Raw genomic sequence first — 14,872 nt, 5'->3', positions numbered from 1 at the left:
TGTTGGGCCCATTGTTGTTTTTTGTATATTTTTCAATGATATTGATGAAGTTATATCAGGCTTAATGTCGAAATTTGCAGATTATACAAATGCTGGCAGAGTTGATAATGACAGAAATGACAGTGCGCTATTGCAACAGGATCTAGAAAATTTGGGAAGATGGACTGAGAAGTGGCAACTGAAGTTTAACTTTGACAAATGCAAAGTACTGCATATGGATTGAAGTAACCCCAGAGGAAAGTACCAACTGTGTGGTACTACACTTTAGGTGGTAGAAAATGAAAAAGACATCAGAGTAATTGTGCAGTCAGACATGAAGTTTTCTTAACAATGCAGACAGGCTGCAAGAGAGGTCATGGGGATTTGTCAATGATATACAGGAATTTTGCGAGCAGGGAAAAGGAGGTGATTGTTCCTCTGTATAAGGCAATGGTCAGGCCACGCCTTGAGTACTGCATACAAGTCTGGAGGCCTCATTTTAGGAACGATGTAGATTTGCTTGAGCATGTACAGAGAAGGGTAACAAGATTTGTGAGGGAAATGAAGCAATCCTCTTACCAAAAGAGCCTTAAGTTCTGCAAATTGCAGCGGCTGGAGACTAGGCACCTATGAGGTGATCTGATTGAGGTATATAAGGCCTTGAATGGGTTGAGCATGCTGAATTCTGATTAAACTAACCAGTCAACTTATTCAGATTAGGAACCTAAGGGGCATAAATTCAAATTAAGGAAAGACAGATGTAGAATAGATGTGCGGAAATTTGCCTTTAGCCAGCGGGTTGTTAATTGCAGGAAGAAACTTCCATCTGTTGTTGTGGAAGTTGACAGGTTAAATAAATTTAAGGAGGAACTGGACAAACATTTAGAGGGAATGGTTGTGTAAATTTTTTTTTTTTTTTTTTGCTGACGCTACATAAGCTCAGACGCTTGCTTTTCTACATCACATGTCACTATTATTATTACTACTACTACTACTATACAAAACATATGAACTCCACTAATAACATTTGTCCATGAAGAGAAGTGTCCATTGATTACCACTTTCTGTCATCTTCCACTCAACCATTCCTTTATCCATTGTAGCAACTTATCTTTAATGCCATACCGCTCCAATTTGTACAGCAATCTTCCATGTGCAACAATATCAAAAGATTACCTGAAATTCAAGTATATGATATCAAAATTACTTTTAGCATTCAGTTCCTATGTGATCACATCATAGTATCCTATCAAATTGGTCAGACAATACCTCTTTTTAACAAACCCATTTTGTGTCTTAACTTTTACTGCAGTCTTGTCTAGATGATCACGCAATGCTTCTTTAACCAGTGACTCCATTATTTTCCCAAGAACATAAGTTAAACTAACAGGTCTGTAGTTACTTGTTTCACCTTTTTAACCACCATTGTGAATTGGTGAAAATTTGCATACCCCCAGTGCATGGGGACCTCCCATAATTATTGCTAAAGGTTTGCTTACTTCTTTTGCTGCCTCCTTTAATATAATTAAAGGAGGCAGCAAAAGAAGGTGGACAGGATCTATACACCTTTCTGTATAGATCCTGTCCACCAGAGGTGCCTTCCTTATGTTTATTATTATTATTATGATTAGCTACATGGTGCAAGGAAGTCTGAGGCTTATGCTGCACAAGGTAAAAAAATAAAATAAAATATATAAAATTCCCCGAGTTACGAGAGAGAGAGAGAGAGAGAGAGAGAGAGAGAGAGTGTGTGTGTGTGTGTGTGTGTGTGTGTGTGTGTGTGTGTGTGTGTGTGTGTGTGTGTGTGTGTGTGTGTGTGTGTGTGTGTGTCAAAAGTAGAAGGGAATCACCAAGAAACAGAAGAATGATGATATCCAGCTCAGGACCCTAGGTGTGCCAAGCCCATACTCACCAGATATCTTTAACTTCAACAATTTCTCTTCCACTTTGCTCTCAGTTATTACAAAATCACTTAGCACCCTGTTAGAGTTTGATAAACTTCTGGCATTCCCCTCATTCCTCATGTGTAAATGTAGACGCAAAATACTCATTCAGTTTATCACCTACCTGAGAATGACCATCAATACTCAACCCATCTATTTTAAGTGGTCAAATTTGATTCATGTCTTTCCTTCTAGAATTTACATAAGTAAAGAACTCTTTGCTGCTTTTCTTTGCATCCTTTGCCAAAGATTTTTCACAATCTGCCTTCATCTGCCTAACCTCCTTTGTGACTTCATTACAGACAAGTTTATATCTGCCATAGGCTTCTGTGTCACCTGTTATTTTATATGTATCCCATGCATTTTTCTTCTCCACCACGAGCCTCATTAATTAATCTGACAATCATTTAGGCCTGAATGTGAACAGCATTTCTTGGTTGGAATGAAAAGCCTAGCAGCCTCCAAGATTAAGTCCCTGAAGACTTCCCATTTAGAATTCAACATTGGTAACATCATCAGTTGATCCCACTGTACAGAACTTAACTGTCTGAGACCCCTTGTACTCACTTATGAAAGCAAAAGCCCTTCCCTTTAGCCTTGATGGTAGTAGTTACATCTTTAAGTAATATCCATATCAGTACATTGTGATCATTGTCACCCAGTGGTTCCTTTATCTGTAAATTCAACATTGGTGCATGAATAATCACTGCTGATAATCACTCCCTGCTGTTTTCTACAGCAGTATTGAACATGCTGCTGTAGAAAACAGTTATCCAATAAATCCAAAAAAGTCTTGCTGTTTGTTTGTTTTGTTTTTTGATTTTTAGGAGCATTAGCAACTAAGGCCATATTGCTCCGGGATATGCTGTGGTCATTCTCTGAACCTTTCCGCATCCTCCGCATTTGGTGGTGACGGGCTCGAACCCCGGTTTAATCAAGAAGCATGTGCTATGCACTGTTGCTCCTTCCCACCTAGCTATGTAGGCGCCTAAAGTCTTGCTAGTGTGCAAGTGACCAACCCACAAGTTCCAGTTAAATTCCTCTAATATATAAGACATTCTGATTTATTGCCCACTATTTCTCTGCACAAGTACTCATTATACTCATCAGATTCATTAGGCCTATAACACACACACACACACCTACTCTCATTTTTCCTTTCCCAGTGCTTATGTCACAAAACAGAGTCGACATTGCATTGTTCACCAACATCAATTGGATGCACTTCCTTAGATTTTATATGTTTCTTAACTAACAGCATAATCCCTCTTCCCTTCCTGTCCTGTCTATCCTTTCTGTACAAATTGTACTCCCGAAATTCCAATTCTGCATTACTTATATCTGTATGACACCATGTCTTTTATATCCCAACAATATCTGCCTTTGATGTCTTGACTAGCACTTCAAGCTCATCAAATTTATTAATAATCCTCCTAGCATTGGTGTACATGCAACTATACATGCACTTGTTCCTACTCTTAGTTACCCTGACAAAACCCATGTATTTATTTGTTCCATTATGACTCCCAACAGTCCTGGAAATCTCCATTGCCTTGCTTTCCATGCTGCTTTTGATGTCTTTGATGTCTTGACTAGCACTTCAAGCTCATCAGATTTATTAATTATCATCCTAGCATTGGTGTACATGCAACTATACATGCACTTGTTTCTACTCTTAGTTACCCTGACAAAACCGATGTATTTATTTGTTCAATTATTACTCCCAGCAGTCCTGGAAATCTCCATTGCCTTGCTTTCAATGCTTCTGTTCATTCTAATGCAAGAATCACGTTGCCTCTGCCTGCTGCCACTGTTAATCATTAATCTGTGTATTCCCCCAAGCTAGCAGTTTTCCGACTCACCTACAGTCTCGACAGCATCAGCAAATATTCTTGCACCCTTTCTATTTAAGTGTACCCCTACCATGTAGAAGCAGTCTCTCCTGTCAACAAGCACAAACCAGGCTGAAAAAAATTCTACCCCTTGAGCCTTGCACAATCTCTCCAGGACCGAATTTATTGACAAGGTTCTCATCATATACTCCCTCCTATTGTGCTGGACAGAATCGCAGACACTTTCACATCGACCCTAACACGCGACTTTTTTTCAACATTGACCTGTACTTGTTGAGTAAATCAGATCTCTTACTCTTAATGTCATTAGTTTGAATGTGTACAACATCACCTTTTGTGCCCTTAAAAGATGATATTTGCTCTACAACGTCATCAACTTTTGTCCCTGGCACACATACCCTGGTCCTGTTCCACCTATCCTTCTTGCATAGTATATTCCCCCTTTCCCTGACAATAGTCCCCAACAATAACTAGTTTCTTTGGGACCAGTCCATTCTGCCTTGTAGATTGCCTCTGTGTTGTGTGATGCACAGGAGTCAGTTCTGCCGTTGTGCTGGACACCTAAGAGCTTGATGGGCCCTATTAATATTTACCCTACACCTCTCATAGATGCACATCAGAAAGCTCAGTTGGTGCTTAATTTCTTGACACTCTAGGCAGCTAGCACAGACAGAGACATCCTTCTTGGCTAGAGATCATGTCCTGTTTTAGAAAGTTCAGCAAGCATTTCACATTTCGCACATTTTTTGAGATTGTGATACATTGGAGAATTGCCCCCTTCGTTTCTCCCCGGGGTCACAGCACTCCTGCTAGTCTGTGATCTTTGCCTTGGAGCTCTAGTCTGGGTCATGATTTCTGTTTAAATACAGTTTAATTAACAATGGATTTTAATTAGATTAATAAATATTTTTGATTAATTGATAATACTATACTAAGCTAAAAGATTCTTAATACACTGCTTCGTATATGTTATCTAGTTTTACATTTTACGTTACCCTATCAGTTCGAGATATATACATTGTGCTTTTTCTTATCGATTACAATACGGTGGCTAGTTCGATATTGGCGCCAACACTCGGAGTCATAACTTCTAAAAATCACAAGTTAAATTCAAAATAAAAAGCTAACGAATGCTACTAAACCAATTTAATATCTTTGTAAATACACAATGTAGTATGTTAATTAATGAAGAATATGGTAAAACTATCTAAATACTTATCCCTTTACAGCAGCCAAAAATCCACAGACTGTTCTCTTTCGCGACCAGAATGCCTTCTCCCATTACTGTATGATTCTTTCATATGAACTGCATGGCCTACTATTGGAATTGAGGGAGTATGTTGCCAGTACATTGTAGCATTGCTTTTAAACTCAATTTAGAAGAATCTATATAAAGAGTCTCCAGTCTTGAGGTCAATATTAAGTGAGTCCATTAAACCACCAATGTCAGTGCAGATAAGAAGTTTATTTTACATTTTAAAAAAATGGGTTAAATCATGAGTGTCACTGGCATACAGACACTTTAACATTATCTTGAAGGAGATTCCACTGTTGTAGTCTTGAGCCTAAAAGTTCTGCCTTTTTTTTGGTAAATCAAGATCTCTTATAAGATCATTTAATTCGTTTTACATAATTTTGTGTGGTTCTGCAAATGGAAAATTGGAAATAAAATCAGGATCTGTCGAGCGTTCAGGTGATTTATCTCAGCCACCACTTGACCCTTGATCAGCTTCTATAACATATTCACTGGTGGCTCATGAACAGGAAATCCTTCTCTGTGGAATACTGGCCAAACAGCAGATGGTATATTCAGGTAGCTTATGGTCCACTTTTCCTTTTTGGAAATCCTCTACTGAAGAGGTGGTACCATACAAAAATAACAGTCGGTTATATGATCTGAACTCTCTCTCCATATCATAGGTGTGGCGAAAGCTGGGAGATTAGAACAAGTTCTGCAGCAAATATGGAGCACTCAACTTTTGTCTCCGTCCCCAACCTTGCAGTCAAAATAACAGTTGTATGCTTTTTTTTATTAATATTAACAGAGTAATGGCACTTCGCAAAATTTACAAAAATTATCCGAACTATCTGTACACTTACAGCATGCTAAATTTTAAGTTTTTGCTCAGTCGAAAATAACAAGTGCAGCACTGGCAGATGCCTGGCTCAGATTAACTGAAGAATCCAGATAGGAAATAGTGTGACTTAGCAACGATAATGACTGAGTGTTTCTGCACAACCTGAAATTTGGTCTTAAGGCCGAAGTCCTAGTCATAGAATGGGTTCCACCGCCATTCCAAGTATTAAATATCAAACTACCTTACAACATTGCACCAGCTTGGAATCTCATGCACCTGAGATTTCCACATGTAACCAGGAGCATCATGTGAACTTAGCTTCCTTAAATACACGCGTTCACTCTTAACCCATCATTGCCAACTGAAGACGTGGATAACGAAAGCCAGTTGTTATGGGCTATTGGCCTCCAGTATTAACCATTTATTTTCAACTTTAATATTGACAACCAAGGACGAAGACGTGCACTTCTACTTCCTTGCACATATTTTAACTTCTGTTTTTAAACCCCAACTTACTTACTCCTAATTTAAATTAAAATTATCATCCACTCTATTCAAACATCAATTGCAGATTATAAAAAAAGGTGAGTACCATAATAAATTAAGCTATGCTATCATATTAAGACCTTAGGTTTCCTTGTGCCATATGCCATTACTAATACTAATTTTCTCAAAATGATCTTAATGTGCACTGCCTCTTCAAAATAATCTTTTAATAATTATCTCTGAGCCAGAAGAAAAAGTATCTATTCTTTCCTAGTTTTGTATTCAATTTATGTTTTTGCCATAACTGTTTAAAAGAATTTTTAAGTTTATTTGTAACATACACTGGTGTTCAAAGAAAGTGCATCACCAAAGAATTTCACATTTCTAACCTTTTTCGCAATGGTATGTTACATTAATGATTAGCATCACAAATAGAAATATAAACAAAAGATATTTATTAATAGTTAACACAAAGCTAAGTAATATTTGACAGGCGCTCTCAAAATATTCCAAGATGAGCATTTACAACCTTTATACAACAGTTTTGGGAAACACAACAATTATGGTTGAAATGTTATCAGAAGCCCTCAATTTGGTTCAATTTATCATTTTAAATGGAAAACAAAATGAAAAGGTGCAAACTAATATTTAGTTTGCACCTTTCAACTAAATATCAGGTGCAAACTAATATTTAGTTGAACTGCCTCTAGCCCTGATGACAGCAGCACACCGTCAAGGAATTGACAAGATCAATTTCTGAAGATAATCAATTGATAGTTCGTGGTCCCAAACACAAATTATAAAGTTCACGAAGGTTCTTTAGTTTCTTTCTGGCAATTGCAGAATTCCACATGATGCCAACAGTTCTCTATAGGATTCAGGTTCCAGCTGTTTCCTGGCCAGCTAAGAGTTGTAATGGACTGTTCTTCCAACCATTTTTTCACCTGTAACAAATGTAAACACATTATTGTCAAACCTCTAATGGAGAAATGAAGCTAAAGTAACTACAGAAGTGCCTATTTACACTTTTCACCCGATGACAAAGAGTAGAGTTGTTCTGAGAGATGCAGTTACTTGGCAGGTTGAAGTGGTCTCTAATAGTTGACAGCAATTTGTGTTCCAATATAGGTATGCATTGGCATTTACGGAACCGTTTATAAACTGCAGGTGACCTACTCTGTGATAAGAAATGCACCCCCTCCCCATATCATTTGGCTGGTAGGGTATTTCACTGTAGGCACCATAGAGTCTGGATGGTATTCTTCAACACGTCTACAGCGAATCATTTGTTTCCCATCAGGGCCATGCAGGTTGAATTTCTTCTCATCTGAGAAAATAACTAACTTCCACTCCCTGGGAAGGGTCCATTTGACCTGCTCCTTACACCAAATTAATCGGGCCTTTTTCATTTTTTGTGTGAGGAGGGGCTTCTTCTTATGACGATAGGCTACAAGTCCATTTTTGAAGAAGCATCTTCTGACTTTTACTGCATTTGCTACCACTCCTGTATGTTCTTCCCATTCTCTTTTCAGCTCAGATGAAGAAACTATAGGTTTTTAAGGCATAAGCGCTTCAAAATGTTTTGAAGCACTTATGCCTTAAATATGCCTGTTTTGGCAAAGAGACTCGTTTGCATCCGGTTCCTTTTTTCCTATGGGCAGAACCAGTATTCTTGAGTTTGGAAAGAAATCTACTCATTGTCAACTGATTACAAGACACTCTAAGCAGTGTGACAGGTAGAACATCCTCGTGTAGAGCAACTGCACATAACTTGCCATCCTGACACAAGCAAGGAATGACTGCACCTCTTGCAATATTACATCATCATCTATGTGTGTCAATCTTATCTGATGCAATCTGTAAGAAATATTGCAATATACTTACATTATTTGGACAATTACAATATTAAGGGGTGATGCACTTTCTTCGAACACCAAATGTGTGTGTATATAAAAACATCTACTGGTTATGAACGCTGAACTAATAATGGCTTACATAATACATTTAGGGCAATTAACCTCAGGTTATGTAGAAGTTAATCATGTCTATATGTAACCAACTACTAAGTAGTTGAGAAATGCATCATTTAAGTATATCTCATTGTGAATACCTTCACAATGAGTCACCATGGTATTGCACTACCTCGAATAAGTAATGATTCACCAATGGAGAAGATTACTGTTACTTATTCTGGGTGGATACCACTACGCAGAAGGCACTGTTTCGGAGTTTGATGGTCCCTATCGGTGGGTGAGCAGGTACCGTGGCATTGCAATGATGACAACCCAGTTGTACACCATCAGGCATCTCTCAAATTGTGAAGTTATACTTCACAACTGGATTGTCATCACTGTAACACCAGGGTACGTGCTCACTCGCTGATGCGGAGCCAACAAGCTCTGAAATGGTGCCGTCTGGGTTGTGGTATCTGCTGAGAATAAGTAAAGGAAGTATCCTCCATTGGTGAAGCATTATTTATTCGAGGTAGTGAAATATCATGGTAACTCATTGTTACCATGATAGGTATTCATAATATGACTTACATGATGGTATTCATTCATAATAGGTATTCATAATATGACTTACATGATGCCATAGTATAGGCATGATGCTCTAGCACTAACTTATACGCTAAAAATAGCTTTGAATTGCTGATTCAAATGCAAGAGATCACGTTTTAATATTACCTGCTGAGACTTGGATATTTACACCATCAACCTGTCCTTTCATTCCTCTGGATGGAACTATATATATATTAAAAAAAAATTTTAAAAATAAAAAAAAAACTTTCCCTTGAGTATTCAAGTCTATAAATGAAAAATTAAATTATCAACAATATTTATGTAACTAACAATAAATTACATCATACACCGAACCAAATGATTAATTTCTGTTTATGCTTTGGGAAATTAATATAACTCTAAAGTGGTTATATTCATTAAGGTTATTCAATAAAGAATGCAAGAGTTCAACTGTGGCAGTTTAATTTTTCAAACTGATGCAATATTATCACTGTAAATTTCCCATAACACTCTCTAAAAAAATATAGCACTTACATTAATAAACAGTCCTTTTGATGTATAATGATGCTTTAGATTATGGAAGCATCATTATACATTTAAATTTATATTACAGATTGCAAATCAAAAAGCAAAAATCCTAATGCCATATTTGACTTTTTGCAGAATGAAATATTTTGGTTAAATAATATACCTATTACATTAAATTTAAAAAAAAAATAGCACAAATAAAATTAAATAAGTAATTTTACATGCCTGTTTACATGCACAGAATGCTGAGAAAAATTCTACCCCACGAGCCTTGTACAATCTCTTCAGGGCTGAATTGAATGACAAGGCTCTCATCATATATTCCCTCCTATTGTGTCTGGGCAGAATTGCAAACACTTTCATTAACCCTAACTGGTGATTTTTTTCCAACATTGACATGTGCTTGTTAAGACACAGATCTTCTACTCTTGATGTCATTAGTGCCAACATGTACAACGATATCACTCTTTGTACCCTTAAAAGATATCTTCTCTACAACGTTGTCATATTTTGCCCCTGGCAGTCATACCCTGGCTCTATTACACCTATCTTTTTTGCACATCATATTTCCCGTCTCCCTGACAATAACTAGCTCCTGTGGAACCGGTGCATTCTGACTTGAAGATTGCCACTGTGTTGCCTGATGCACAAGAGTGAGCTCTCGCACTGAGTTAGGCAGCTGAGAATTTGATGGGTCCCCATTTTAATTCATCTACCCTACTTTTCAAACTCTCATAGATGGCCATCAGAATGCTAAGTTGGTGCCTAATTTCTTGACAGTCACTTCACCTTGCACACACAAAGACATCCTCCTTGGTTAGATCATGTCCTGTCCTGTTCCTGTACCCACAAACATTTCACAGCTTGCACATTTTTTTTAGGCAGCGATGTGTTGGAGAATTGCCCCCTTCAGTTTTCCCCCAGAGCCAGCAACAATCCTGACTTGCAAAAAGTTTTAATTTGATTACACATTTCTTATTGTTAAGGTTTATTCTCCTGAATTAGTTAACAAACAGCTATCAGTAAACACCTTACTAATAGTAAATACAACTATTAGTAAGGATCAAGATTAAATTTTAACAGTTTTAGCCATTTTACACCACTTATTTATTTAGCTAATAAGATTAATAATTAAATTTAAATAAATGGATAACTGTAAATATGTACACTATTATAAGTATTCATAGTATTCATATCTGATGTTCTTTTGCAGCCATTAGCCTCAATATACCAAGAAATGGTTTACAATTCATTATATTTATATGTTTTGTACTGTACTCTCAAATTAAGAATGTTTATAATTAAAACTGTGGTTAAGGCTTCCTGGGCTAATCATAGGTTAATTTGGAGGGGTGAAGGTATTTAGAGGGGAGGGGATTCTGCCATATTTTTAATGGTGTTAGTTCTTGTATGGTGTATAACCCATATTATTTTAGCTATGCTTTTAATCTGTTTTCTAATTTGGGGAATAATGTACTCTTTATGTACTCTGAATGATAATGTACTCTTTTTCTTTTTCTGGTTCTTTTTAGATGCTTGTGTGTTGAGATATTTCTTTTTTGTTGTTTTAACTGTTTTCATTATGATTTGTGGGTATCAGTTGTTGCTATATATTTGGGAAATTCCATTGATTTCTCTACTGAATGCTTGATCATTATAAGCCTAGAGGCTCTAATAACAAAACTTTTAAGAATACCTAATTTTTTGCTATTTGTTAACTAATTCAAGACTAAACCTTAACAAAAAAGAAATGTATAATCAAATTAGTAACATTATGTTATATAAATCAAATCACCTAACTCAGATAAAGGAACCACTGGGTGACAGTGATCACAAATGTACTCATGTGAGAATTACTTAAAGATGTAACTATAATCAAGGCTAAAGGGAAGGGCTTTTACTTTTGTAAAGGTAACTACAAGGGTCTCAGACAGTTTTTAAATTCTGTACAGGGGGATAAACTGATACGTTGAATTCTAAATGGGAAGCCTTCAAGGACTTAATTTTGGAGGCTACCAAGCTTTTCATTCCAACTTAGAAATACTGTTCAAGGTTTAGGCCTAAATGGATGTCAGATGAACTAATGAGGCTTGTGGCAGAGAAGAAACATGCATGGGATACATATAAAATAACAGGTGACACAGAAGCCTATGGCAGATATAAACGTGTCTGTAATGAAGTCACAAAGGAGGTTAGGCAGATGAAGGCAGATTGCGAAAAATCTTTGGCAAAGGATGCAAAGAAAAGCAGCAAAGAATTCTTTACTTATGTAAAATCTAGAAGGAAAGAGATGAATCAGATTGGACCACTTAACATAGATGGGTTGATTATTGATGATAATTCTCAGGTAGCTTATAAACTGAAAGAGTGTTTTGCATCTACATTCATACATGAAGAGTTATTCAATGAGGGGAGTGCCAGAAGTTCAAACTCTAACAGGGGGCTAAGTGATTTTGTAATAAATGAGAGCAAAGAGGAGGAGAAATTGTTGAAGTTAAACATGAAAAAGGCACCTGGGGGTGGATGGGATCTATCCAGTTCTATTAAAGGAGGCAGCAAAGGGAGTAAGCAAACTCTTAGCCATACTTATGAGAGCGTCCTTGGACTCAGGGGAGGTTCCCATCGACTGGAGGTATGCAAATGTATCAGCAATTCACAAAGGGGGTTCAAAAATTTGCCTTTAGCCAGCGGGTGGTTGGTTGGTGGAACAGACTTCCATCCCTTGTCGTGGAGGTTGATAGCCTAAATAAGTTTAAGGCTCAGCTGGACAGGTATTTTGAATGAACAGAGGGGGTGGAAGTGGTTTTTTTTTTTTTTTTTTTTTGGCTGATGCTGCATAAGCTTGCTTTCTTGCATCAAATGCCTCTACTAATGCTAATGCTAAAAAGGTGACACAAGTAACTACAGACCTGTTAGTTTAACTTGTGTTCCAGGTAACATAATGGAATCACTGGTTAAAAAAGCATTGCAGGATCATCTAGACAAGACAGTAACAGTTAAGAAATAGCATGGGTTTGTTAAAAGGCGGTCTTGTATGACTAATTTGATTGGATACTATGACGTGATCACAAAGAAACTGAATGCCAAAAATAATTTTGATGTCATATACTTGGATTTCAGGAAAGCTTTTGATAGTGTTGCACATGGAAGACTGCTGTACAAATTGGAAAGGAGTGGCATTAAGGGTAAGTTGCTACAATGGATAAAGGGATGGTTGAGTGGGAGAAGACAGAGAGTGGTAATCAGTGGACACTGCTCTTCATGGACAAATGTTATTAGTGGAGTTCCCCAGGTTCGGTGTTGGGCCCATTGTTGTTTTGTATATTTACCAATGATACTGATGAAGGTATATCAGGTTTAATGTCCAAGTTTTCAGATGATCCAAAGGATGGCACGGTTGTTAACGACAGTAAAGACAGTATGCTACTCCAAGTGGATCTAGATAAGAAACAGTCAGTCCTTGTATAACACGGGTTTACATTACACGAATTAGATCATACACGATTAATAAATAGGGGGGGGTGAATATCGTATATAACACGAACCGAATTCGCTTATGCATGATTCACCTTTGTGTTTACAAGAAATAGAAGTCCAATGCGGAATCCACCCAAACTGAACGCAACAGGATAGGAATGAAGAGAAGATTCTAAAAATGTATTTTTGTTTTTTATATCAGTGAGGGGGAAACACATTTCACCCTAGTAATGTAAAAACCCACACAATTCCAGCTATCGTATTATCGCAAATGCAATTAGATCCAGTTTACTACCAGTTTATAACAGATTCCACAAGCAGAAACGCAACTGGAAATTGTTTTTATTGTTTTATGGTAGTGATCTCAAGAAATGTGCTTTAGTAAAATGCGAGCTAGTGAGGTGTTAATAGTGTCTGTCCCTTTACGGTGTTGTTTATTCAGCTGCTACATGTGCGTAGCTTTGTTCATGTGTATCAATCGTTCCTCCTCGTTTTGTAATTTTGCTTTATTCCCTAAAAATGAGTAAAATTCTTTAAAGGTGTGAAAAGGAAGCGTCCTGGTGAAGACACTAGATTCAGAGAGAAAAAGAAAAGCAATATTGATAGACAAAGGTGGACTGGGTCAAAAATTCTTACCAGGGAAAATTTGTAGTGGCCTTATACTAGTGTTTATGGCCAAAATCACACCGGCTCCATCGTCTTCGGGCCTCTGACCAACTAGGGTTTCCCCAGTAAGGCTTATGGCCAGTCTGCCTCTGTCGATAGAGAAAAAAATATGAAATCTAAATGAAGCAACGCCGATAATTAGAAAGAATGCAGAGAAAATAAAAACAACTTTCATAGCAGGAACAACTCAAAGTGTGATAAAATCCATTAGATCAAGACACAAAGAATTGGAAGAGATGGAACGGCTGTCATCTGTTTGGATAGAAGATTAAACAAAGAACAAGTTTGCTTACGATAGAAGCAAAAGCATTAGCAATATTTTATTACCTAATAGTCGTAATAAAACACGTAAATATTTTATTACGACTATTTATTGTGTTTGGTAATGTTTTAGTTACAAATGTGTGTTCAATCTTGGGTGGTGGGCACCTAACCCTATTTTTCCATAGGGCCTATTATTTATATTGCACGATTTTGCATTGCACAAGAGTTTCTAGGAACACAACTATTGTGCTATATGAGGACTGACTGTAGGTAAATGGGATGAGAAGCGGCAACTGAAGTTTAACATTGACAAATGCAAAGTACTGCATATGGGTAGCAATAACCAAAGAGAAATGTACCATGGGGGTAATTGTGCAGTCAAATATGAAGTTTGCTGAGCAGTGCAGATGGGCTGCCAGGAAAGATCATGGAGTCTTGTCAATGATATATAGGAATTTTGCTAGCAGGGACGTGATTATCCCATTATACAAGGCAATGGTCAGGTCACACCAAGAGTACTGTGTACAGGTCTTCAGGCCTCAGTTTAGGAAGGATGTACAGTTGCTAGAACAAGTACAAAGAAGGGCAACAAGATTGGTGAAGGGAACCTTAAGTGAAGGGAACCTTGGTAAGAGAACCTTACCAAGAAAGGATTAAGTTCTGCAAATTGCAAGAGAATAGGCACCTGCGAGGTGATCTGATTGAGGTGTATAAGGCCTTGAATGGGTTGAGCAAGCTGAATGCTGATGGGATTCTTCGTCTTGCTCACATTAAGAACCTGAGAGGGCACAGATTCAAATTGAGGAAAGACAGTTATAGAATAGATGTGTCGAAATTTCCCTTTAGCCAGCGGGCAGTTGAATGGCGGAACAGACTTCCATCTTTTGTTGGGGACGTTGATAGCCTATATAAATTTAAGGCTAAGCTGGACAGGCATTTAGAATGAATGGAGGGGTGAAATGGGAGATTTTTTTTTTTTTTTTTTTTTTTTTTTGGCTGATGATGTATAAGCTTTCTTTTTTGCATCATATGCCTCTACTAATGCTAATTTACCAGTTCTGCTCTCTTTAGAGAGA

General features: G+C 37.3%; 1 protein-coding gene across 3 annotated transcripts in view; it reads right to left on the bottom strand.

Annotated features, from left to right (window-relative positions):
* The window catches only part of Rbcn-3A (rabconnectin-3 alpha), a 980,796-nt gene that overhangs the window by 479,202 nt on the left and 486,722 nt on the right, over window positions 1-14,872 (bottom strand). For all 3 annotated transcript variants that reach the window (XR_016547873.1, XM_090388469.1, XM_090388476.1), the window contains exon 29: window positions 9,027-9,083. Coding sequence is in view for 2 of the 3 variants with exons in the window: in XM_090388469.1 (XP_090244595.1) it covers window positions 9,027-9,083 (57 nt within the window). In the remaining variant the exon portion in view is untranslated. The remainder of the gene's footprint in view (window positions 1-9,026; window positions 9,084-14,872) is intronic.

The sequence above is a fragment of the Mastigoproctus giganteus genome, chromosome 2, assembly GCF_048544385.1.
Source record: "Mastigoproctus giganteus isolate SK-2022 chromosome 2, ASM4854438v1, whole genome shotgun sequence".
Taxonomy (NCBI): domain Eukaryota; kingdom Metazoa; phylum Arthropoda; class Arachnida; order Uropygi; family Thelyphonidae; genus Mastigoproctus; species Mastigoproctus giganteus.
The sequence above is the reverse complement of the archived record's forward strand: the minus strand, read 5'-3'. Positions and strand labels throughout refer to the sequence as shown.